The following is a 25524-nucleotide window of genomic DNA, read 5'->3' as shown; positions in this document are numbered from 1 at the left end:
ATTTGAAGAAATTCCCCCCAGGTGTACCTTAGATATTGCGTTCACGAGATGGGTCGGTCAATCGGACGGACAACCCGAAAACATAATGCCTCCAGCCACGGCCGTCGCCGCTGAGTGATGAAACCATCAGAAATCAGCTATTGCGATGCAAATACTTCCTGAACTACCAACCAAATGACATAATGTCATACATGAAAATATATGTAAATTAGTGAAAGGATGAAATATCAATAATAGGCGAAGCCCAGGTTATGTATTAGCTGGAATGAGTGGAATAGGTGAGACCAAACTATGAATATTTGATTTATGTTATTGGGGATAGCAAAAAGGCTGGAATTATGGAAGTTTGGTGGTCAATGAAACCAGTTAGAACTAGACCTGGCACTCGGAGAGCGCAGACCTCCACCAAGCTCATTGCCCCCCCTCTCCATGCAGCTTGCGCCATCATTCAAGTGTATTTTTGTTTATGTTGCGATCAGCTGGACGTAGCGGAGCATTGTAAAACACTTCATTCAAACTGGACAAAAACGAAATAAAACTCACCTAAACCATCGTTGTTACTCTTTCCAACAATCACCAAGTGTGCTGTGGTCCAACTCAACTGTAATTTCACCGAGTTTAATGTGAAAAAACTAAATCTACGAATCTAAAGGTGTCTAAAGGTATCTAATGGATTGTTCATTGTGCTACACCCCTTTCATTCAAATCCATCACAGACTTTTGGAGTTATCCTCCAAACAGACAAACTGACAAACCAAGAAACAAACCAAGAAACAAACCAAGAAACCAAGAAACCAAGAAACCAACAAACAAACAAACCAACAAACCAACAAACAAACCAACAAACCAACAAACCAACCAACCAACCAACAAACCAACAAACAAACAAACAAACCAACAAACAAACCAACAAACCAACAAACAAACCAACAAACCAACAAACCAACCAACAAACCAACAAACCAACAAACCAACAAACCAACCAACAAACAAACAAACCAACAAACAAACCAACGGCGGTGACATCATAACCTCCTTCCTAGACCTTCGGAGGTAATAAAAACAAATATCAGTGACAAAACAAACAGCTCTAATTTTGATTGGATTATGAGATTAAGCAGGCAGCAAAGCCTGGTTTTTGGAGGCTAAAGGAAGTCGCCACTTCACCTCACCTGCACGAGAGGTGATGCAATTCACCATCTTACTATCTTCTGCCCTTTATATGAATCATATCTTAGTATTGTTGCAGAATGCATTGCAGAGAGGGATCACAATCCCTGCAGGCAAAATAATTTCTCATTTTTACATCTAATTTGCTGGACGAATGAGATGTCGGACTAGCCAAGAGAGCAGAACACCAGCAGTGATAATAAACCAGCTCTATGAGGGATCATGCTGAATCCAGCTAGCCTGAGTTCCAGCTAGCCTGAGTTGGTGGTACCTTTGATGAATGGATGAATGAAAAGCAAATTGCAAAGCTCTTTGTCTTCCAGACTATAAGTGCAGGACCATTTACCATTTGCATATATCATTGATTATAGTGCACTCTCTGTCCTCTTGACTCCTTGTGGCCTGCAGGTAGTCGAGTTTACACAGACCAGACTCCGCTACATGGAGCGCAATTGTAATGCGGATCATGTGGACGCAGCCATGTGACAGTTGAGGTGGAAAGGACTTCCACTTACTGTAAGTGGAAGGCTGTTGACAGGTGCCAATTAGCATTTTGGGAGGGAAACAGCAGATTTCAGATTATTATCACACTGCTCAAGATACATCCTTAGGGTGGAAACACAATGTGGCAACAGATGATCAGTATACTGTACTGTGCTGTACTGGATAGGGTTTGGATGTGGACGGGACTGAAGGGGAAGTCATGTCAAAATATATTGTTCCAATTTCAAACTCAAAATTTGTATAAAAGGTTGAAAAATAATACATTATGCTGACAACTACTTTCAATACATTTCACAACTCTTGTGCATGAAAATCGACGGGTTTCCGGGTGACATCATCACGAGATGTGCTCCTAACGCTGTGCTCTTGTGCAGCAGGCCAACAGCAGGAGTTTCCTGTATGCTAACATTACCTGCGTGAGGGGGACTCTCTGTGCTTTTAACCGGTGGTGGTTTGGGACACACACAGGTCATTTTGTCATTACTGGTAGAGCTAACCACGTTATCATGACATTTGGGCAGTTAGTTTTCTATACCTGCTGCTTGATTGTCTGTAAATGGGAGTACTGTGTATCTAACAAAATGTCTGTTTTGTGCAGAAGCATTTGGGGTTCAGTAGTAGATCATAGTTGGGTTTTTTTTGTATTGTCCTAAAATAATAGCTAGAATACGAGTTCACAAAGAGAACACAAGAAGCCAAAACGAAAATACAAGAGGAGATTAAACCAGATTTTCGGCTTAAATCTTACATTTATTATATATATATCATATTTCACACTAGTAATACTACCAGAGGGCTTAAACGATAAGGATCTGCACTATTATGAGTGTACTATTGCTATTCCAAAAAATGATCACAGTCTCCCAGCTAGAACTACAGCCTTCAAACCTAAATCAGTGGCAAGAAAAGGCTTTAAAGTGTCTTCTTACTGGAACAGCCTCAGGCTAAGCCGATGACAGCATCAAACAAACAACAGAAATCATGAAGACCCGCAGCAACCTGCTCGGGCTATAAATGATTTCGGTCTCAGAGGGGGAGAATCTTGATGATAATGACATCCCATTTCACCCCCCGATACGCACAACATAAACACGCACGCACACACAAACAACCAAGCCTCTGCATATTTCTCCACACCTATTTTAAGACCACAATGCAAACAGCGAGCAAAAACAAATCAGCAGTCCAATACCAAGTTTTAATAAACAACCTCGAATGAGAGTGAAATTCCCAATAAAAACACTCGGACATGTTCACATAACACTGAAACACTCACATAAACAGCCCCCATGGAGCTTCCATTTACCACCTGCTACTACTATTCACACAATAACAATAGCAAAGATGGCTGGAATAATCGCGCATGATTGTCACTGCTGTTCGTCTTTTTGCTCTTTGAAAGAAGTTCTAAACCCGAAGCAGTAAATATCTCAAAATACAATAACCGCAATTGACATGCGGCTGTATTTAGTGGCCTGGAGACGGAATAAATAGATACGGAATAGAAACACGACGGAACCGTACTGCATCACTAAAGTAGGTTGGCATTGTGTCATAGTGTGTGGGAGGACTACGCTAACTTGCCTAATTGACCAAAGCATTATACTCACACACTCCAAGGGTCGCCAGCGGGGTTAACATGTTTAAATTATGGTGCTTGTTCTCTACTATTTCAGGCATTCTGGTTGATGTACTATACATTGTCTGTCACCGAACACTATATTATTTGATCTTGCTCCAACATGCAGAACCTCTGAGTTTCATGTGATTTGCATACATGTGCAAATATCCAAACACACAGTGCGCTGACTGAGATAAACACTCTTTTTATTAACAGTGTACTGCAGTTGGATTTTCCAGGATGCCTGTATGTGATACGAGGCTGCTTATTTGAAATGAGATAACTACAAATGTGAGTAATACGTTAGGTTTACTGCATGCGGTGCCACAAGAGCACGATAAAGAGGATTTACAGTTGAAGAGTTAAAGAGGCAAAAAGACACCAATGCAGAGATTAAGTACTTTATTAACTGAATGTCACTTTGTGTTTATTTTGTAAAGTTCAGGTTTTATCATAGTTATTTTCTTAGTCTTGAGTTTCATGGTTTTCTAAGCCCCAAAAAGGTCATGAGTCTGTTATAGTTTACTCTCCTCGCTAAAAGACTATTTGCTCAAATATTGCTTGAAAGAGACACTTGACATTTTTGCCAGATTTGTAGGAAATTGTCGGTTTCTATCAGCAGCGATTGCACTCATTGTGAATAGCCAACATAATTGCGTTTTGACTTACCGCCACCTTTCAGAATGTCTTTTTGGTGCAACGATAATTGGAGTGGATGTTGCAAAGTGTTTGTGAATTAGGTGCTGACTCTTATTGGTATGAGTGTGTTATATAACTAACTATATCTCCATCAGGTTCTGTTGTTGTTGTCAATTGCTGCTGCACTGTGCTTGAATAAAAGCTTTAGAATAATTGCTATTATATCAATAATAACACTTACATTCTTCAATACATTAATTACAGTTTTGATTATTCTAGTTTTTGTGTGTACTGTATTGGTATGTAAAACAAAGTTAAGATGTGCAAAATATACAGATGAGCTTTAAATTGGCTTTGACTGACTCTTGTTTTTCTTGGGTAGACAGTCTGGTAACACTGATATTTCCACAGTGAATGCAGAGACATAAGGACCAAAAGTGTCAGAATATTTAATCACGATTAATAGCGTGATTGTCCATAGATAATCGTGATTAATCACAAAATAATCGCACATTTTTGATCTGTTCAAAATGTACCTTAAAGGGAGATTTGTCAAGTATTTAATCCTCTTATCAACATGGGAGTGGACAAATATGCTGCTTTATGTAAATGTATGTATATATTTATTATTGTTAATCAATGAACAACACAAAACAATGACAGATATTGATCCAGAAACCCTCACAGGTACTGCATTTAGCATAAAACAATATGCTCCAATCATAACATGGCAAACTGCAGCCCAACAGGCAACAACAGCTGTCAGTGTGTCAGTGTGCTGACTTGACTATGACCTGCCCCAAACTGCATGTGATTGTCATAAAGTGGGCATGTCTGTAAAGGGGAGACTCGTGGGTACCCATAGAACCCATTTACATTCACTGATCTGGAGGTCAGAGGGGCGGGTTTTACCTCTTGGTAGTCACAAACATGGACAAAATAACACACTGCATGCAGTTTTTACAGCACAGCAAAATTCATTATCTTAAAAGTAGAGACACAATATGAAAGATAAATTTTGCCAAACAGAAAATGCTAAATTAGACACATTTTGAGATAATTGTATAAAGCAATTTCTTTTCATCTATAGCTAAATGTTATATAATCCTCATTCTGCAATCTCAGTTTGTCTTGAAACATAAAAACAACTTAATTTCTACTGATTGTAAGCTTGTTATAAAATATATAGTTCTATTTTACCACTTGGTGTATTTAGTGTATCACCAGAACATAAAACTATATCGCGTAGAGAATGGTACGGCTGCTGTTCCGGTGCCTGACAGGGAAATATAAAAGGTTGGTGGGGCAAACCAAAGCAAAATGAGTTTTGGGCCAGATAGAGATGTGCAATTACATTGAGCATTCAGTATTTTGTTTCCACATTCTGTCTCTTTTATATGGCATGTGTTTATTTATTAATATAGTGCATTGATTAAGTTGGTTGCTGTACTCTATTTAAGACGCCATCTGCTTGGAACCAAGAGTAAGAGTAATTAAAACAAGCTTGCTGCTTAATAGAATTCAGCAAAAAAACAAATACAATTTGTGAGCCACTCTCCTTTATGGCTTTTATCCCTCAGCCAATTACAATTCATCCACAACAGCATTCAGTAAACGTGCACGGTGTGATGAGCCAAACCTGATAATACTCATGCTAATTCATTCATACAGAAGCTCTGAAGGGGCGATGCCTGCAAACATATGGTGCACATCGAACAACGCATGTGTATTCACACATACTAATATTCACAGAAAACACCTTCCCATGAGCCTTTACAATGCAGCCATTTTTAAATCAATTAATTACATTCAATTCAAATTTCATTTCATTACTGTGTGTTTTTGCTTGAAAAGTGACGACAGGAGATTCAGTTTGGCTGGAGCTATGATGGAGATCTACGATCTGAAGGATTTAGAAATAGCAAGGACCAGAAGATGCATAAAGAAATACAAGATTTGAGGGACAAATGTATAAGATATTGGGTCAAGAGGTGGAGAAAAAATCAGGATTCATAAAACAGGCATATAACGAGCTGGACCCTAAATCCACTAAATGACGTGCCCGGCGGCTACGCAAACAACAGGCTGACAACACCATTCACAAAATGAAGGATCCCTGTACACATAAATTGAAGGGTGAGCCAATAGATATAGAACATATCTTCCAGGAGTATTATAGAGAACATCTACAATAGATGGGGAATCAATGAGGATTTGTTTAAGTACACTAGAGCTATCCTGTATTGGAAAGATATCAAATAAGACAATCACAGCATATACCTGGGAAGATAGAGATGGCAAACTAACAAGGCCCCAGGCAGCGACGCTTTCGGTACAACATGTCAGAACCCAAGAACCTTTAATTAGATTATCAAAGAAGGCAAGACACTCCTGTCATGGAAAGAGGTGATCATACACTAATACCCAAAGAAAACAAAGAAGGAAAACTGTAATATCTACAGAGCGATATCAATTATAAATGTGGACTATACGTTATAGAGGTGGGAATCACCAGAGGCCCAACGATACAATATTATCACAATACTTTAGTCACAATACCATCTTATTGCAATTTTAAACATTTTGCGATATGCGATAAGATATATTGCGATATATTGAAATGTATGACCGTTTTTCATCAGCAAATTATGCAGTTTATCTAATAAGATACCGTTTCAACTCGTGCTCTGAGTTTTCTTTCACATATCTAGAGGTGATCTTCACTCAGACTGAGCCCGCTACAACCTCTGAAAGACAGAGTTTATGTAATAAAAGGTTAATACTTGATGTCTGTGTATCGATACAATATTGCACGCAAAATATCACAATACTATGCTGTATCGATTATTTCCCCCACCCCTAATAAGTTATATACTTCAATTACTTCCAAACAATTTGAATAGTTGAAATGCCAGTTTTAAATGATGAAGACCAGACTGGGTTTAGAACTAGAACAGTATTAGACAGAACAACCCTACATATTATACACAGGATTCAAAAGGAAAGTAGGCCTTTGATAGGGTTAATTGGGAATTCTTATATCAAACAAAGATTTGGCGTTACTGAAGATGTATTAAAGCAATTTACCAGCAACTTACTTAAAGGGTAACGGTGAATATATTAACTGAGAGATTTAGGAAGAGGAACGAGACAGGGATGTTGTCTCAGCCCTACCCTGTTTGTTATCCACATTGACCCAATTGGCCCAAGCGATCCGTCAAGATAGGGAGCTGAGGGGAGTAGCTATAAGGGATAGGGAACGTAGAATTGGCCTTTTCACAGATGTCAACGCCTCCTTTCCAAGGATGACGGGGATCATGGAGAAATTTGATTAGTATGCATGATATAAAACTAATATTTAAAAAACTAAAATTCTCCTATTCAATTATGCATCTCAACGTTGTATGGAGCCAATTATAATCGCATCAACCAAAACATAAGAGAGGATATAGAAACATGGTCCACATACCCAATAGATTTTAGCACAAAGATAAATGTGGTGAAAATGAATATTTCACCAAGGCTACTGTATTTATTGCAATCCCTGCCAATAGAGGAACCACTGAAACAATTCACACAATGGGATAAATCTGTATCTATTTATTTTGGGAGGGAAGAAAGCCAGAGTCTGATACACTACACTGCAGTTGCCAAGGGTGGAATGGCACTTCCAAATTTTAAGATGTATTTCTATTAGGGGTGGAACGGTTCACAAAATTCACGGTTGGGTTCATATCACGGTTATGGGGTCACGGTTTTCAGTTCAGTTCAGTACATTTATGTTACAGCGAGGAGGTCATGTTCTGATTTCAACATGCTTCTCATTTATTTGGCAAAAATAAGTTAACAAATGTGTTACTTAAAAACAGTATGGCTTCCATAAGGAACATAAACTCTTCTTCATTTTCAAATCTTAATTGAAAGAATAGGTCTTCTACAGTAATTAGTGCAAACAAAAAATGCAGCTTTGTTATTTTCATATAAATATGATGTAATTATAAACTAAGGTCATTAACATAAATTGAAGTATAAGCTCAACCAGAACCATACTAAAAAAATTATGTCTCAATTCCCTGATTGTCAGCTCTTAATTGAAAGATTTGTTTTTCCACTCACAAAGTGCAGTATTTGGAGGAGTACGGTTTGATTTCTGTGCCACTGTGTTATTTAGAAATAACAAATAAATATAAAACACATTACAGGGATTGTGCTGCTGGAATTACTGTGTTGCTTATAAGTGCAGAGCGCGGCTCAAGTAATGTTACGTTAATCATATGCTGAAATCCAGCGTCCTCCACGACTCCATAAAGCTGCATATCTTTCACTATAAACCTCCCCGATGCTGTAGTTGTGTTTTTTGCCCTGTCTGAGTCTGCATGTAGAGGCTGTTTAAATGTCTGAGTCTGCATGTAGAGGCTGTTTAAATACTGCGGGGAGAAGGAGGAGTGTTGCTGCTAGCATAAACTACAACTGTTGCACAGTGCTCACACAGTCGTCGTTTTATCCACCACTTTTTTCCGTCATTTTCATGGTAGCACTAAATCGGTAATGCTCCCATACAGCAGAGCCAAACGATGCTGGTGGATCCTCTAACTGGACTTTATAGTGTCTGCTTACCATTTCCTGTAGGGCTGGGTCACGCTTCATCAACACATGCGCAGTAAAATCTGGTCTGCACTCGCTGAAATTGAGCCAATAGCAACGCACGACCGCAGCTTCAGTTATACTGCACATGTGTTAAACCCCGTATAGACCCATGTCCACCCGTGTCCGGGCCTCCTTCAATAGGCCTTGATTTCAACGAATAAATACACAATCGGCCTCATAACTTATTTCAAATGAACCGAACAATTCATACACGACCCGCATCGTGACTAGAGAACCGTGACTAGAGAAACGTGACTAGAGAACCGAGACTAGAGAACCGAACGGTTCAGACTTTTTACCTGGCCGCTCCATCCCTAATTTCTATGCAGCCCAACTTCGACCACTAATTAATTGGTGTGATGATATCTTTACAGCTAGATGGAAAGAGATTGGGACATATATCCCTGGCTACCACATCCAAACATTTGGGAGAAAAAACGGTAACTGGACTTATCATGTGTATGATTGATCCAATAACAACATTTGCATTAGAAATCTAAACTAGGGAGCAATGATCAAAAATGAATCCATATTCTGTTACTGTAATGTATGTGACCCAGCCGCCATGTTGAGATCAGTTGAGGAAATACCAAGCACCGCCCACCAGCCGGAGCACACTTTCTCATTTTACATCTAAACAGTACACTACAAGATGATTCTGACAACATCTGAGGAGAGAAATAGGCATTACAGTAACAGAATATTGAATCATATTTGATCAGCGCTGCCTGGTTTGACCGTTTGATTGGAGTTGGTGAGTGATTGACAGCTGCTCAGAGACGGCAGACTCCAGATCAGCTCTGATTGGTTGTTTTCCTCCGGTCTGTAAAATCTTGCAGATGCCATTAGGAGCACCGGAGGACACCGGAGGACAGAGGAACATGATTTTTTTCCGATTCCCTGTCTCATGTACTACTATCAGGATGTAGTGACCGCTTTATAAAAATAACTTTATTAATCATATTCTACCCACTGCTGCTTTAAATTGAAAAAAAGGACAAAAAGTGTGTAAATGGAAAGCTTTGGTTATGAATTTAAACCAGGGATGTATGATTCAACATTTAAAGAGTGGATGAAAAAAGGAATGACTGCATTTTGTACTGTTATTTAAAACAGACAACTAAGAAGATTTCAATACCAGGATAAGGATAGATTTGCACTTAGGAATCAAGACTTATTTAGATATCTTCAATTGAGATAATATTACAACACATAAAAGTACAAAGGGAGGCACCAGAAGAAAAGAATCCAGCAGGAGAAGTGATGGTCAATGAATATCATCAAAAAACACTGAGGATTATTTCTAAACTTTATCATAGTTTAATGGAATGTCAGGCTAAAACTACATTTATGTAAAAGTTAAAAAAGGAATTGAACATCACGATATCAGAGGAAGAATGGGATCATATGTGTGTAGCACTACAGACATCCACTAATTCACTTAAATGGAGAGAATATAATTGGAAAAATGTAATCTGTTTCTTTATTATGCCTAACATAAAAAGAAAACAGATTCTGACACAACAAACATGTTGGAGGCAATGTGGCCATACGGATGCAAATCATGCACATATCTTCTGCAGTTGCCCAAAAATAGAGCCATTCTGGGACAGAGTGGATTCAGTATTGAATGAGGTATATAATCTCCAAGAAGTGTTCCATTTTATACCTGGACAATATAACTAAAGTGGTGCTGAAGGAAGATAATGACTTGGTCAAAATCCTACTCACAGCTGGTAGAAAGGCCCATTACAAGAAAGTGGCTGCTAACGGACCCACGTAGACTTAGACAGTGGTTGGATATAGTACAGGAAATATTTGTCATGGAAAAATGACTTATGCTTTAAGAGCGCTTTCACAAGCTGTAGTCCGTTTGGCTATAGTGCGAATCAGAGTGCAATTGATACTTTTGTTTCTATTTAGTCTGGTCGGTTTCACAGCACACAAATGAAAGCTGATCAAATAATAAATTAATTTCCTGAGGGGCGTAAATAAAAGAGTGATTTTCGCTATTTGGTCTCGAGAGCTGCCACTTCTATGCACTTTGATATACTGCTGTCCACATTTTTTCACTTTGACTCTGCTCTGATCTGCTGTGCACATGAATCCCTTCTGCTCCAGTTTATCTCCAATTACTTGATAAATGTCACTATTTTTGTGGACTTTATTTAGCGTATTCTGTGTGTTCTCTTCGGCCCAGATGTCAAGCAAACATGGGACTTCACTAGAAGTCCAGGTCAGTCCTCTCCTACTCATGTTAACCTGTCTTTTATCTCAACAAATGCCCACACAGGCAGCCTGCGTTTCAATTCACTTGGAAACAGTCCGAGACCACCTTTGCCAGCAGTCTCGGACCGGTTGTAATGGTCCGCACTAGAGTACAAGTACTTTGTTCACAACTGCACAAATGAACCGCACCTGAGTTTGATTAAGACAGACTAAATGTTGCCTTGTGAAAGGCCCTAAGCAATTTTATTGTCAATAATGTAAATGATTGTATAAAAGCTTTAATAAGCAGATAGTACTGTAAGCTGCATTAGTTGTAAACTGTATCCTCCTCTTTGCAGTTCTTAGTTTCAGTGTTTTATTTTTATTTTACTTGTGTATGTATAAAGGCAATAGAGACTGAAGTGATAAAAAGTGGTAATACAGATGTGGTGGCAGATAAATAGTTAAATGTTGTATGAAGCTGGGTTCAACATAATAACATACCAATTTACAGCATAATAAGAATCAATGAATTTCAATTTCTATGAATACTTGATTGCCACACTGATCGTCAGTATCTACTCGCTCATGCAGCAAATGCAAAAGCTGCACGAGCGGTTGCAGCCGGTGGGTTTGTGATGAGGAACAGAAGCAGGCTACTCACTCAGACACTCGTTGGCGGCGTCCCCAGTGGCCCTGGCCCAGGGTCTGTCCTGGTAAAAGGGGTGACATCTCTGGCAGTCGTCTCCCACCGTGTGATGTTGGCAGGAACAGACCAGGCCCCGATGTTCCCCCTCAACGCACTCGCTGGCGTGACCGTTACACTTACATCTGAGGGAAACACAGGCAGATAGTTATGTAAAACACGCAAGTACAACTTTTCCTATACACTCTCTCTCTCTCTCTCTGCTTCTCCTCACTGACTAGACGTACTTATGCACACAGTGAATGGAGTAGAAGGCAGAGGAGAGGGGAAAGTGAGAAGGTATTTCCACCGTAAGGAGTTGTCACTTCCTATTATCTTTCACGGGCATAAGCATGGCTTGAGATGAGGTGGGGGTTTCAACTGTGTGCTCAGTACTAATACGATCACACTGTCCAACAGCATAAGACACAGCATCAATCATGTATCTCTGTGAGTATTAGTGCGTCAATTGTTTACGTACACGCATGCCTATATTTGCTTCCTATCTGTTCCATCTTCAAATAAGTGTATGTTTAATTACTTTCTAAAAGTAGATAATTAAATAGTCTTGAGATAAAGAGGATTTATTAAGTCACTTATCATAGTATATGCTAATTTCCTTTTTCCCTGCATTTGGAAAGCCTATCATTTCCTCTGAAGCGCGGTGGCAGCTACGCCCTCCTGTGTGTAATATTTCCTGGCAGCGTCGTCGGGTTTTGTCAAGTGGCTGTGATAGGGGACAGGGACTTGTCGCTGAGTGGCAGCCTCTGTCAAATTTAGCCAGCTGTCCCGGATCCAGACGCGTGCTTGCCTGAGGCTCAGACCCAGTTATTTCTGTTGTCGCTGAGACGACAGACAACAACCTAGTAACTCCAAAGTGCTTCCAATCCACATATCAGATCTTTCTGCTGGAGTAGACGTGAGCTGCTCGGTGATAATTCTAACTGAATATAATATGAGGGAGGTGACCTGAACTGTACAGGCAGCATATGTGCAGCTCAAAAAATATGTGCAATATGTTGAGTCCTTGTGTTATTCCAAGATAAAAAGATGCATGAACAGCACTTTTCATGTGGATTGAGGCCACCGCAGTTCGTGCACATTTATTTTCCTAGCAGTTCACCTTGGGTTATGGTTGCATTGACATTCTGTATAAATCACACAGAGTCCTTTACAGCATCTGTGAGTAGGACTGGCCGACTTGGCAAGGTGTAGCACTGAGGTGTAAAGGCATGTGTACTCATACAGAAAGCACAAGGCTAACATGTTGTCACGTGGGTCTCTCCCCCAGGTGTTGTGGCATTGGTGGGTAATTTGTCCTGTCTGCAGTGATCCTAACTGTTTATGACATGTGTCAGATCAAATTTATATTCCGTCTGAAGGCTTCATCTCAACTACTTAATCGTCTACTTCTATCTGAAGCGCCAAGGTGCAGCCTGGTCCTTGGCACCACGTCCTCTCTCATTACTTTGAGTAATAAACCAAAAGAAGTGGGAGCAGGATGGAAGATTATCTTGGTTTACTCTCATCTGATGGCAACTTGACAGACAGCAAGCTGTTTTGTTTTTTTATCAGTTTTGCAAACAGCATTTCAGGATGAGGTGCAGATTGCGTTGAACACATACAGTATCCATGTGTTTCAGAACCCTGCCACCTCTAATGTTCATATACAACATGTGTGAATTCAATTCTCTTTTGAAGGAAAGGTAACGCTGCTGGGATAATGTTATTACAAACTCAAGAAGGACATTTTATTTTAAGAATATCTGCAAACTATTCACTGCAAAAGCAAAACGTTCATATGAATGTAGGGCTGCTCAATTATGGCAAAAATCGTAATCATAATTATTTTGGTCAATATTGAAATCATGATTATTTAACACGATTACTCACTGACTTTGGAAACATCATTCATTTAGAAACACCAGCATCAATCTGGCGCACTTTGACAGTGAAATTAAGAGGCCAGATCTATGAAGAACTCGGTTGTATAGATATGAATGCATTTGAATTAGGGATGCTAATTTTGAAAATTGTTCTTAATCGATAACCGACCCTCGTTAACCGATTATTAACCGTTAACCGATGAGATTTGTGCCTCGCGCCAGCTGCAGTGTATGAGCACAACAGACAACTGTTAACGGCTAACTTAGCAGCTCCGATGCTGCGTTCACTGTCTCCAGTTCACCGTCTGGGAGTGTTAACGTAGCAACTCCGATGCTGCGTTCACTGTCTCCAGTTCACCGTCCGGGAGCGTTAATTTAGCAGCTACGATGCTGCGTTCACTGTCTCCAGTTCACCGTCCGGGAGTGTTAACTTAGCAGCTACGATGCTGCGTTCACTGTCTCCAGTTCACCGTCTGGGAGTGTTAACTTAGCAGCTACGATGCTGCGTTCACTGTCTCCAGTTCACCGTCTGGGAGTGTTAACTTAGCAGCTACGATGCTGCGTTCACTGTCTCCAGTTCACCGTCCGGGAGTGTTAACTTAGCGTGTAGTGTCGCGGACATGCAGTCACGTTCCCAGTAAAAGTCTCCACCGCACATTTAGTTTAGTTTAGCAGGTTGTCAGCTGTGTGTCTGCCCGGTGTAACTTTAGCGAGTGACCAACAAACAGTGTGTGTGTTTGTGCTACGTTAGCAGCTCTAGCATTGCCGGAGGCTTCGTGCTCGCCGCCGCACACGTAGTCTGAGTAACTTTAGTGAGTTCCTTACAGACCGTGTGTGTGTGTGTGTTGGCGGTTGATAGTTTATTTGTCGGTGAATAAATGCTATGAAACTACAACTCCTCCACTCCGCTCAAGCGAGCCGGAGACCGAAGACGACTTCCTGTATTCTGCAACTCTGGCTCCGCCTCTTAAGGTGGGCTGTTAAGGTGGACCAGCTTTTCTCCTTAAAGTGACGAGCTGCTCAGCTTTTTAATTAATTATTAACATTTCTTTTAACCGTTTTAACCGATAGCGTTAATCGGTTAAAATGATTAATGTGGGTTAATGGTTTAACGGTTAATTATTAACATCCCTAATATGAATTCACAGAGCGTGCTGAATGAGACAGGGTCTGTGTTTTAAGACGGGGCCGGTTGGTTGTACACCGCCGCAGACCCCTGACGCACTGAGGACAGTTCGCTCCGGTTGACAGTCACTCCGGGAGCAGGGGGCCCGTCGCTCCTCGCTGGGAGAGAGGACACAACAAGCACTAAGTCCACCTTCGAGCCGCGAGCCACCATCACCCTGGGCCTTTCCAAGCCGACCTAGAGCCGGTCGCGGCGCACCGCCACAGATGAAATGCGGCCGGTGAGGGACAGCCAGCACCTGGGAGAGGTCCCAGGAGGGGATCCTCCCACACCAGCGCCCGTCCCCGACCCACCGGGAGGGGCGAGAGCGCACTGCCGTAAACTAAAGGGGAATTTTTAACCAAAACTATAATCTTTCCGAAGCTTAACCGGTTGTTTTACGAGCCTAATTCCAACACTGTGTGAGATAGAGGACATGAACCCTGCATGGGGTCTGGCCTCAAAATCTGTCTTTGTATGCCCAACCACCCACCTCTACCTCCTCAGGCACCAGTTGTGTTTCCTCCAAATCATATTTGGCAAAGCCAATTAGTATTATATAAATGTGTTTTGTAATAGACGGGGTTTGTGTTCCATTATGTTTCAAATAGCTGGAAGCTGGTAATTCAAAATTATTTAAGCAAAAAAACACCATGGCACAAAGAAAATACATTTGGAAACCACAGAGCTTTTGAGTTTTCATTTGGCCTCTGGCTTAACCACAGTTCCATGGGACCAAGCTCAAGGTTAAACTCTAAAGTCAAACATTTTCTAACATTTCAGATAGAGTGTTGGTTATTCAGGATGACATTATCCTGGATGGCACATTTTCTGGTGTCTCTTACCTGCCGCCCACAGAGAAATCAGAGATGGCATAGAAGTACGAGCGCAACACTTTAGCGTCCTTGAAGAACTCATCTCCAAAGGTGTTCAGCCGGTCCAAAGAGATGAGCAGGTCAGTGGCGGTCACCCATTCCTGGAAAAGAAAAACAGGTAGGGAAGAAGAAAGGACCAACAGGGTGAGAAGGATGTTACAAAGAAACACCATTTGATGTCATCCACTTCAGTCAGTGTGTTGGCTGCTGCCGCTCTTGGAGGCAGAAGAAAGCAGACATGAAGTAAGAAGAGGAAAAACACAAACTGGGCTTTAGTTGAGAGAGGCAAGAGGTGCGAGGATATGTGAGACAGCCAAAGTTGACAGAGCAAAGAAAAGGAGAAGTCCGAAATGGAGAGTTGGTGGATCAAGGGGTGACTGTGTAATGGCAGGGGAGAGAGCAGATGTAATGGGGAGATAATGAGTATGGTGTAGGAAATTGAGTTAATGTCAGAAAGAGGAGTGAAGACAGAAGGGGATTAATGGAGACAAAAGCCCAAATCCGAAAAAAAAGCCTGAGAAAAGAGACAACGCTGCAGCACCACTTCAGTATAATGGATGGCGCGTGGCAAAGCTCCCATCCCTGATATGATTTAAGCTCCTCTGTTTGAGCCCACTGCAAAGGTAAAGACGGGATGAAGCAAGAGTGGGAGAAGAAAGTGAAGAGGAATAACACAAACAGAGAAAAAGCAAACGGGAAGTGCAATACTGGGGTGGAAGATAAAAGTGAGGCCAGGTAAAGGGAGAACAAATGACATGAGGAATCTCTTACTCGTGAACAGAAGCAACTTTAAAACAAATAGCTGAAGAGAAACTTTCTGTCTGTTTCTTGGCTGGTTTGGGACTCTGTGGCAGTCCTGAAAAAGCCCATAATGCTGTACGTGTTGTGAAGCTTCTCCAGAGGTTGACTTTGAAGTGTGGCAATGGGAGAGAAGGAGACTGGAGCGGCTGGGCCTCAGACTAAAAACACGTGTGATGACTTCATTCATTCATGTGTTCTTCAGGCATTACAGCTGGTCTTTGTAGTGCTAAAGCCCTTCAGATGGCACCTACTGGATACGACTGGGTTTTGCCTATTTCAGCCTAAGTAGTAAAAACTTCAATTGTGTATACTTTCCAAATCATGTATACTTTACCTTGTATGTTAAGCGTACCCTATATACCATACCATAGCTTTACCAGGCTAGCAGCAGGGCTCCAGAAGATGTTATACAGACATTCATGTTCCCTAGTAGCTCTGTACCCCAATCACAACTCTGTTATTACAATCGACGATTAGACTATTCATACCTTTTTTTCAGCCCTATTCACCATGACTCTTACAGACTTTGATCCCCTGACTTTACCTCTAGCGCCACTAGCATGCTTTTAGTAAAATATGTTGACAACTGTTGGATGTATTTTCATGAAATTAGGTATAGATATCCATGGAGCCCAGAGGATGAATTCTAAACACCTTGGTGATCCCCTGGTTTTTCGCCTAGCGCCACCATCAGGTCAAAATTTAAATTTGTCTAATACTTTGGTTTCATGAAATGATAACATCAAAGGCAGTCAAATTGTCTGTATTATTAATCTCAAGCAAGTTTTAAATGCTGTAGAGAAGAGGACAGAAACCAATGTACAGTAGTTATTAAGTCAGTCTAAAAGCTTACAGGATAATTCATAGACTAAAAAGCACAGGAATAGCTGGTCTAGTCCTTTAAGCTACAGTGCCTCAGCAGAATCTGCACCTAATGAGCATTGAGATAATGTAAAATGTTTTCATTCTTTAGCTTCATAGTCATTACCATGTAAAAAAACATGACTCTTTGTCCAGCAAGTGAAGCACGGCAGTAAAAGTTTAGAACTAAGTTCTCTTTAAAAGAGCTGCTTCTTTGGGGCTTTCTTCATCTGTCAGCACGACCACCATCCTCCCGTTTCAAAGGAAAGGGTCTTGGGATTCAGACCACCTGCTTGGTCCGTGCCTGCAGTCCCGAGAGACGCACTGCTGGGGCATCAGGAGGTCATAGCCTATTACTGGAACATCTGGTGTGAATATGCTACACATGTGTTCCTGATTGGTTCAACCCTTGTGTGGATGGTGTCAACATGACTACTGGACTTCAGTGCAACCTGTGTGTCAGTCGGTGAATTCACTTTATCACTGAAAAGAAGTCTTTTCAGAGTGGAGTTCGGTGTACTCAGTGGCACCGCGTATAACATCTCTAATTAACAGGTCATTTTAAAGCAAGGAACATTTCTGCAGTCGTAACTCATCCCACCTTTAGTGTTCTTACCTGAAATGCCCTCTGGCTTTACCTATACCGTGTCTCTTTATTTTTCCTTTCCCTCCCTATGCCAGCCTTATCTCTACACTCTTACGTTAGCTGGAGTGCACTTCAGGATTTCCAGACAGTTCTGAGTCTCAGCAGCCTGTTGAAGGCTATAGAGCTGTTATTTTGTAGTATCCGTAACTACAGTGTTGCAGAATTGAGTGCAGTTGGCTGACTGTGCTATTGTTTCCGGCCCTCGCTTATCGACTTTGCCCCTGCTTGACATGGCTCTACTGGCTAATGGGGTTTGGAAGACACTGAATGACCCTGTTGCACCGCAGTTGCCTGGGAAAACAGATGCACATTCTTCATTTTGTTTTACACTACCTGGACATGACATGGTTTTGGTGGGGTTTGAGATGGTAAACTCAGCTGCAAGGTAACAAATTAAGGTAAAACAAGGGGCGGTAAGGTTGAGAAAATAGAGAGGGAATAAATAAAAGAAATTATGGTTTAACTTTCCAATAGAAACAAAAGGTCAGACCAAAACAAGAGAATACACAGGGGATAGGAAACGATTCTCGCCCTGTGCACCATGCTGATTAAATATAAATTCTCTTTGATTACTCATCTTTTCTACCTTGTCTACTTTGCTTATAGTGAAATAAGCATGATGTCTTCTAATAACAAGAAGTGAGGTTTTCAATCAGTGAAGGAATTACATAAAGGCCATGCAAATAGAGATAGGTAGCAGTATGATAGATGATAGAAACTACGCTGTGGAAAACGAAGGGCAGTATGCTGAGAGAATTTCTTTTGTGAGTAATAGATTTCTTTATCATGATATAAAAGAATAAACAACATTTTTATTCCTGGGCCAATCCTGGGCTCACGTTTCCCTTTCCTGTCTCTTAGGGGCCGTTCACATGCCGCATTTTTTGAGCGCTGACATCCATTGTTGGCAACGGCTACGCTTCGAGATAATGTCATGTGACGAGGAATAACCCAATCATTTTTTCCATAAATATCAGTCTACAGTAAATATCTGGAGGAGAAGTTAATCACGTTCAGGGCTACCCAGAGCTTTATGATCTGTCCAACAGGACTATTTTACTGGCTTCACCCTTTCCGTCCGAGAACGTCACAACATCCGGTTCAAAGGTCCAAACTGACACAGACACATTCAGCAGTAACGTTACTGTGAGGGATTTACAGTGCTGGAAATCCATTTATCTTTGTTTTGACTTTGTTTAGTTTAGTCAGTGAGACTTTTACTGCTAAGTTACCGCAACTTTATCATCATCGCAGCACGCAGGTTATGGTTGCTTAGTAACAGCAGGCGCGACAGTAGCGCAACCTCCCAAGCACCTTGGATAAAAGGATGAAAGCATCACGGCTGGCATCTCACGTGTTTTAGACGTGGCATGTGAACGGCCCTTAATTGTCTTTGGGAGGTTTGGATGGAAGTGTAACTCTGGCCAACCCTCCCTGACAAGAAGACCCCCGGCTCAGGCTGACTCTCACCACTCACAACCCACACATTGGCCTCAAACGCATTTATACTTTGCCAAATGGACAACTGCAATCAGACGCAAATAAAGGACAAATTGCACTAAGCGACAAACCTCTATGGGCATGTTAATATCATTAGCGCAATATATTTTGTGAATCAGACCTTGAGACGGGGCAAACACAGATGCAAATGATGCGCAATTCATGGTGCAAGCCACTCTTTGTGATCTGGCCCCTGAATGTGAATCTGTTATAAGTGCCCCCCACTGGGATATTTATCTTGTTGTTTTCATGTATTCGGACTGTCTCGAAGCTATGGGATGTGATCACATCTCGACTTGAATTCAATGCTTCCAATAAATAACAAGGGAAGGACATAATGGACATGACCTGACCTTTTGTTAAATTATTAAATAAATGATTAGCACAGCTGATGATCATTAATGTTAAAATGCATGAGATCCCCTCCTCTATTAATGAGGGGGCCATTCTGAACACTGCTACTGCTGCTGCATTGCTATTGCGTCCGACATCCAGCTCTCATGCTTTAAAACGATGATCAGATGTTTTAAATGCATTGTTAGCATTTTAAAGTTCTTAAACAGCATAAAAGCTTACTCTCTTACATATATCATTGACCATTATCATATGGAGGAGTTATTAGTTATGCTTGGTAGAACAGTGCTAACTGGGTAAGCAAAAGCAGACATAAGTTCCAAATATCACATACTGCACTGAAAGGAAGCAGTTTCTTAGGGTTAATTAGTAGTCAGCCCATAACGTATTATTTGTGCAAACCACAGCAAAAGCTTAATTAACTTTGATTCTCACTCCCTTGGAATTTAGGCTCACAATGCTACAATGATGCTGACTTAGGGATAGGCTGAAGCGTTGAGAGTGGCAATGAGCCAGTCCTTTGCTTAAGACAATAATGGTCTAATGACGAAACGAGCAGGTGCACACGCACATAGACATGTACAAGACCGCGCACGGCAACTTAGCTGACGATGTCAAAGAGTTTTTAGAGGACATCTCTGCTCCGGGGCTCACAACCTTCACCCTCACCTCTAAAGTCTCTCTTGTCTCTTCCCCGTCTGTCACTACCTCTTTTTCCCTTTACATGCCTGTCTCCTTCCCTTCGCCCTTCTCCCTTCTCCCCTCTTTCTCTTTCAGTCTGTTTCATTGAACTCTAAAACCTCTGGCTGCAGGCAGTGACGGGAAAGAGAGCAGTGTCCCTCATTCCAAAGTTAATAACTTTTTAATTTAATTGCTTAAGTTCACTGTGGCCTCAATATGTATTTTTCCCCTTACACTCATTGTCATTCAATGCCGGATCTCCAATTTGCTACACAGCTTTCTAGAGAGAGGGAGACAGAGAGAAGTTGGACTGGTGGCAGGAGAGACAGACAAACCGTTTTAATGGATGACTGAACAAATTAAATTAGAATTCAGAAAGCAGCTTTCATCTTCTGCGTGATTATTGAAAAAAAAGAGAGCTTTACAAACTTGACAACAGAGCCCTCTTTGAAGTAAGCCATTACTAGAGAAAACATCTAAATGCCGTGTTACAAGGTGAGTGTTTATTCCAAATTAAAATCATTTGGCAATGAAAACACAACACATTAGATCACTGGTACAACACAGAACACTATATTTATGTAGATAACATATACATGAGACACCTGTGTGTTTAAGTGTCACCAGATGGGTTTTTTCCACTGTAATTTTGCTCTGACCTCTCAAAATGACAAGGAGATATATTTTAAAAGCAGCAGATGAAGCGTGTGAAGTCTCTATATTGAAACTACGCGCTCCTCAGACTGAGGCACAAGCGTTAAATCTGCAAGGGGATTAAAATGCTAATAAAACAGGCAGGATGCAATTCCTGTTTTAAGCCTCATGAAATATGCATGGTTCTGTATGAGCCATATGCAGAGGAAATGGCACACTGACATGCCACAGAGAGGAACAAGGATCATTTTATGCTCTGTTGACAATCTGTATGTAAAGACTGTTATTTTAACCCCTGACACAAATGGGCAATCTTTATCTCATTGCAAGAAAAGCCAATTGAAAAATGTGACTTCTAGGAATAGAAATTGTGATCCGTCCACACTATTATCTGCCGCGAAGCATTTTGAAACGTATGTTTATCAGAGAAGTGGCTTTTTTACAACCCCGATTTAATGTTCTTTATGTGCAACTACACATCAATACTTATTCAAGACTGCTCATTAATGCTTGAATTTTAAATGCGTCCCTTTTCTACGGTCTACGGTGACAGTCAGACGGACACAATATGGTATAGGCTATGGCCTCTTTTCTACCTCCGGGGTATGATTTTACCGCATTAGCTGGATCGCTGCTCATGTCTATAGAATGCAATATTGCTACAAACAATGCTGAAAAAAGTGGGCTATAAGTGCTCGGGGCATTTACTCTGATTACATCAGCTTTATGAAAAACACATTGAGCCTGAGCAACGGCATTCACAAAATCAGAGACTGAGGTTTGTTTTATAGACGTGTTTTCACAGAGACTTAGCAGTGACTACAATCACGAAATTTTTCCTACTTCTCTTCCGCTTGTGAAAGAGCTCTTCTGGGTTTGCATTCTGAGGAACACAAGAGTTCAATCCCCGACACCTAGCCGCAGGATATTACAGAGTAATCAGGGAGCGTGATTGCTGCCACTGTGCTATTTAGCAAGATTGCCAGACTCATAGATGACAACAGATGCACACTTGCTATGTGGAATAACATAATAATAGGATTTACAAAAACATATTGAGACTGGGACATAATTAAGGACAACATCACGATGTGTTTTCTTGTTTTCAACGAGAGTCTACAGCAATGCTGGCGGCTCTGTGAGGCTGTACTTAGGCACAGGGGTGCTCTGAGCTAAACGCTAACATCAGCATATTAACGTGCTGACAATGACATTGCCAACATGCTGATGTAAAGCAGGTAATATTTACTAGATTCACCAATTTAGTTTAGCCTGTAGTGTGCTAACATTCACTAATTCTCAGTAAACAGAAAGTACAGCTGAGGCTGACGGCATAATTTAGCACGTTTGTGCATAAACCAAAGGACAAATGGACAAATTTGAACTTTGACCTGCTGGTGGCACTGGAGGAAAAGCCAGAGAATCACACAGTTCTACAGAAAGCTGGTATTGACAGCAGAGTGGACAGAAGTGCGTCACATTGCCCCCTGACAGACCGGTTTAGGTGGGCTTCACCAAAGACCCCTTATGGTCACACAAGGTCAGCAGCAAGGGTTCAGGAAAGGACAGCACCCTGAAAACCCTGCAGCTAAAAATGCTGCATAGCAGAGCAGCCTGCAGTGCTGTGGTGACACTATCTGGGACCAACTGGACAGGTCTACATGGGAACAAACAGGCGTTCATATGGAAACTAAAATCTGGACAACTGATCAACACACTGTATGCACTAATATGCATGATACTGAGGGATTACCCATAATATAAACTCATCACTATTTACTATGACGCCGTATTTGGGCCGAAAATGACCAAGCCGTAAGAGGGTAATATTCCGAGATTAAAGTGGCAAATTTACAAGAAAAAAAAATTACAAATTCGCTAGATTATAAAGTCATAAATTTAGGAGGGGAACTCAGCAAATATTATTGTTAAGGAATCACATCGCTTCACTTTGCAATGTTGGATCAACATCATCATACTTTTCAACCATTAAACACTGGAGAAACGTAAGCATCAGAGTGCAAAATATATTTTATATATATATACTGTATACATTATATATTATAGCGTAAGTGGCATAGTAATTTTATGACTTTATAATCTGGCAAGTTTGTGTTTTTTTTTCATAAATTTATGTCTTTAATCTTGGATAGTCAGAGTTTTTTCTCAAAATATTATCCCCCTTCCCTGGCTCTGTGATTATTATTATTTTTACCTACAATGGCCCCAATATGCCGTCGTGATTTACACTACAGAAAAAAAGTAGCTTTTTGGATTTGTGTAAGGGTTTGTATTTATTGTTTAAAACCAATAGCTATTATAACCTCACATGCTTTTCCCTCTCTGTTGCCTTTTTACGCCCTTCATCTTATATTCAAGAAATAGTGCTGTTGTGGGAATTATATTTTCAAGTGCTGCTCTCAACCGCTGCCCTTGTGTTAAGTTTCCCATTTTGTTCTTGTTTTTTTCTAGTATTTGTAGCTCAAGTGGGAACCAGTATGTCACCATTAAAGAAGAGAACGCCCCACCAGCCTTTTCTTTTGATGATTCACCGCATGGAAAAGAAAATATTATTTTACGTTCCACCAGCTTTGTTTATGCATCAAATAGGATGGCTGATGTGTTTTTGCCTTTGCTCACTACACCCATCTGTCCCATCACCCTTAAAATAGAAGGGGAATCAGAGATTTAATGAAAGAAATGGTGCAATTGATCCGCCTTTTATTCTAATGGGAGAACAGATCACAGTCAATTAGGACTCCTCTCTGTGTTGTCTAGAGGAAGTCAGAGAGGGAAGGTGGAGTGAAGGAGAAGGGCTGTTTGGCAGGTCTGTTGAGAGATTTGCCACCCAATCTATGTATTCTTGGCTTATATTGATCCCCCACAGCTTTATAATCAGTGGGTCGATGTCATCCAAAGCATACTGAAATGCAGCCAACAACAGCATTAGTAGCCAGGTTTTAATGTAACTATGGCCTCCTTACTGATCACCCACCCACCCGTATGTCTATTATTATGTTATTTACATGGCCTCACCATGAAAAGAAAACATCAAAGGTTCAAAAGGTTAATGAAATATTACAACAGGCAGGTTGGAGATGAGCCAGGCCTGCACACAATCGATCACCGGCGATCGCCGCGCAATGCATGCCGGTTAGATTTGTGTCCGACTCGCTCTGACGTCATGCACACGTGGGCAACGATAACCTCACAAGATCGAGGCGGCCGCAGTTTTTAGAGCCAGGCGCCGCAGCTGCTCTCCACTGACTGCCAGACCCAGGGCATTATGGGAAACGCCTGGCTGTCGCCTGATCAAAGAGCTGATTGTCTCTTAGTGTTGACAGCAAACACCACGTGTTGTAGAAAAGTCACAACTTTCTGTGTAATTGTACTATTTAATGCTAGATTGTATTAGTCTCATGTTGTGCAATGAAGGTTTCAACTGTTAACAAACACATCTTGTGTAGTTGATAATTATGATAATAATAGAAATAATTATTATAATAATGAGGGTTATTTATATAGCACTTATCAAAATGAGTGTTCATTACAAAGTGCTTTACAAGGCGGACATAAAAAGAATAAAGGATAGAATCCAATGCCAGACACACGCACATTTCCACATAGATTTACAAACAAATATAAATAAATCCAACATGGTCTGAAAACTACAAGTAGCCTACAGATCCTGTGACTTCCTGTAAACTCTTTGAAGGCTGCTGGAAACGGCTGGAAACTGTCTGACTAGACCGCAGCTTTCAGTCTCCGCCCCCCCCTGCGGCTGCCGCCTGATCACTTCTACTTTCCAAGCGAGGAGCGGTTCATCTCCAACGAGCCTGTTATTACCTGTTGTTAAGAAAGCTTTTTAAGGTAAGGTAAGGGAAACCCATGAATAGACTGACTAGAAAATAAAAGAATGACTTGGCTTGTATATTTCCATACATTAATTACAATCAACAGGAGCAATTGCTGGCTAAAGTTGTTGAAATTAAAGCAGCACTGAAACTCATTTAACAGTGCAAATAAATGTCATTATTTTATTTAATTGAAGCAAATTATATAATAACCTGCTTAGCTGGTAAGTGGTTATTTATGTTGTTTTGAGTTGAATGCATTTGTCATTGCTAAGCTTCCATAACATGAATTCAATAATAATGTGTATTCAGCAATAATAAAGGCTGTGTTCAGTCATGTCTATCTATACTTCAGTAGTGCTTAAATCGGATGCAGTCTACACATCAAGTTGTTCAAAAGGGAAATACTCTTTTCTCTCTACATGATTATTTTATGTGTAACATCAGTTTTCACATCTGAATATATGAAATCTGATAGGGAGTTGTGATAGTGATCTTAATTACTTTGTACACAGACAATAAATTATTCAGCACTTTATGGTAGTCATTTATGTAACCGTATTTTACATTTTACCTCAGGAAAGATTTGATGTCCTGGGATAGATAATATTACATGATGTTTAGTGCTGAATGAAGTCTTCTGAGAACTACCACCTATAGAAGAGAACAGAATTAGCTACAGGCAGACATGTGCTATACTGTTGAGCTTTCCCCACACACTGACTAATGCATTAATTCACTGATTTGGTTCTCTCCATCCAGCTGGTCACGCT

At 40.8% G+C, this 25524-nt stretch overlaps 1 protein-coding gene across 1 annotated transcript in view; it reads right to left on the bottom strand.

Moving 5' to 3' along the window:
• The window catches only part of lamc3 (laminin, gamma 3), a 128896-nt gene that overhangs the window by 86549 nt on the left and 16823 nt on the right, over positions 1 to 25524 (bottom strand). The window contains exons 3-4 of the mRNA XM_074617126.1: positions 15371 to 15501; positions 11454 to 11620 (exon numbers count right to left, since the gene is read on the bottom strand). Coding sequence (XP_074473227.1) covers positions 11454 to 11620; positions 15371 to 15501 — 298 coding nt within the window. The remainder of the gene's footprint in view (positions 1 to 11453; positions 11621 to 15370; positions 15502 to 25524) is intronic.

This window comes from Sebastes fasciatus, chromosome 19, assembly GCF_043250625.1.
Source record: "Sebastes fasciatus isolate fSebFas1 chromosome 19, fSebFas1.pri, whole genome shotgun sequence".
In the NCBI taxonomy this organism is placed as follows: Eukaryota; Metazoa; Chordata; class Actinopteri; order Perciformes; family Sebastidae; genus Sebastes; species Sebastes fasciatus.
Note: the sequence above shows the minus strand (reverse complement) of the source record. Positions and strands in the feature narration are given on the sequence as shown.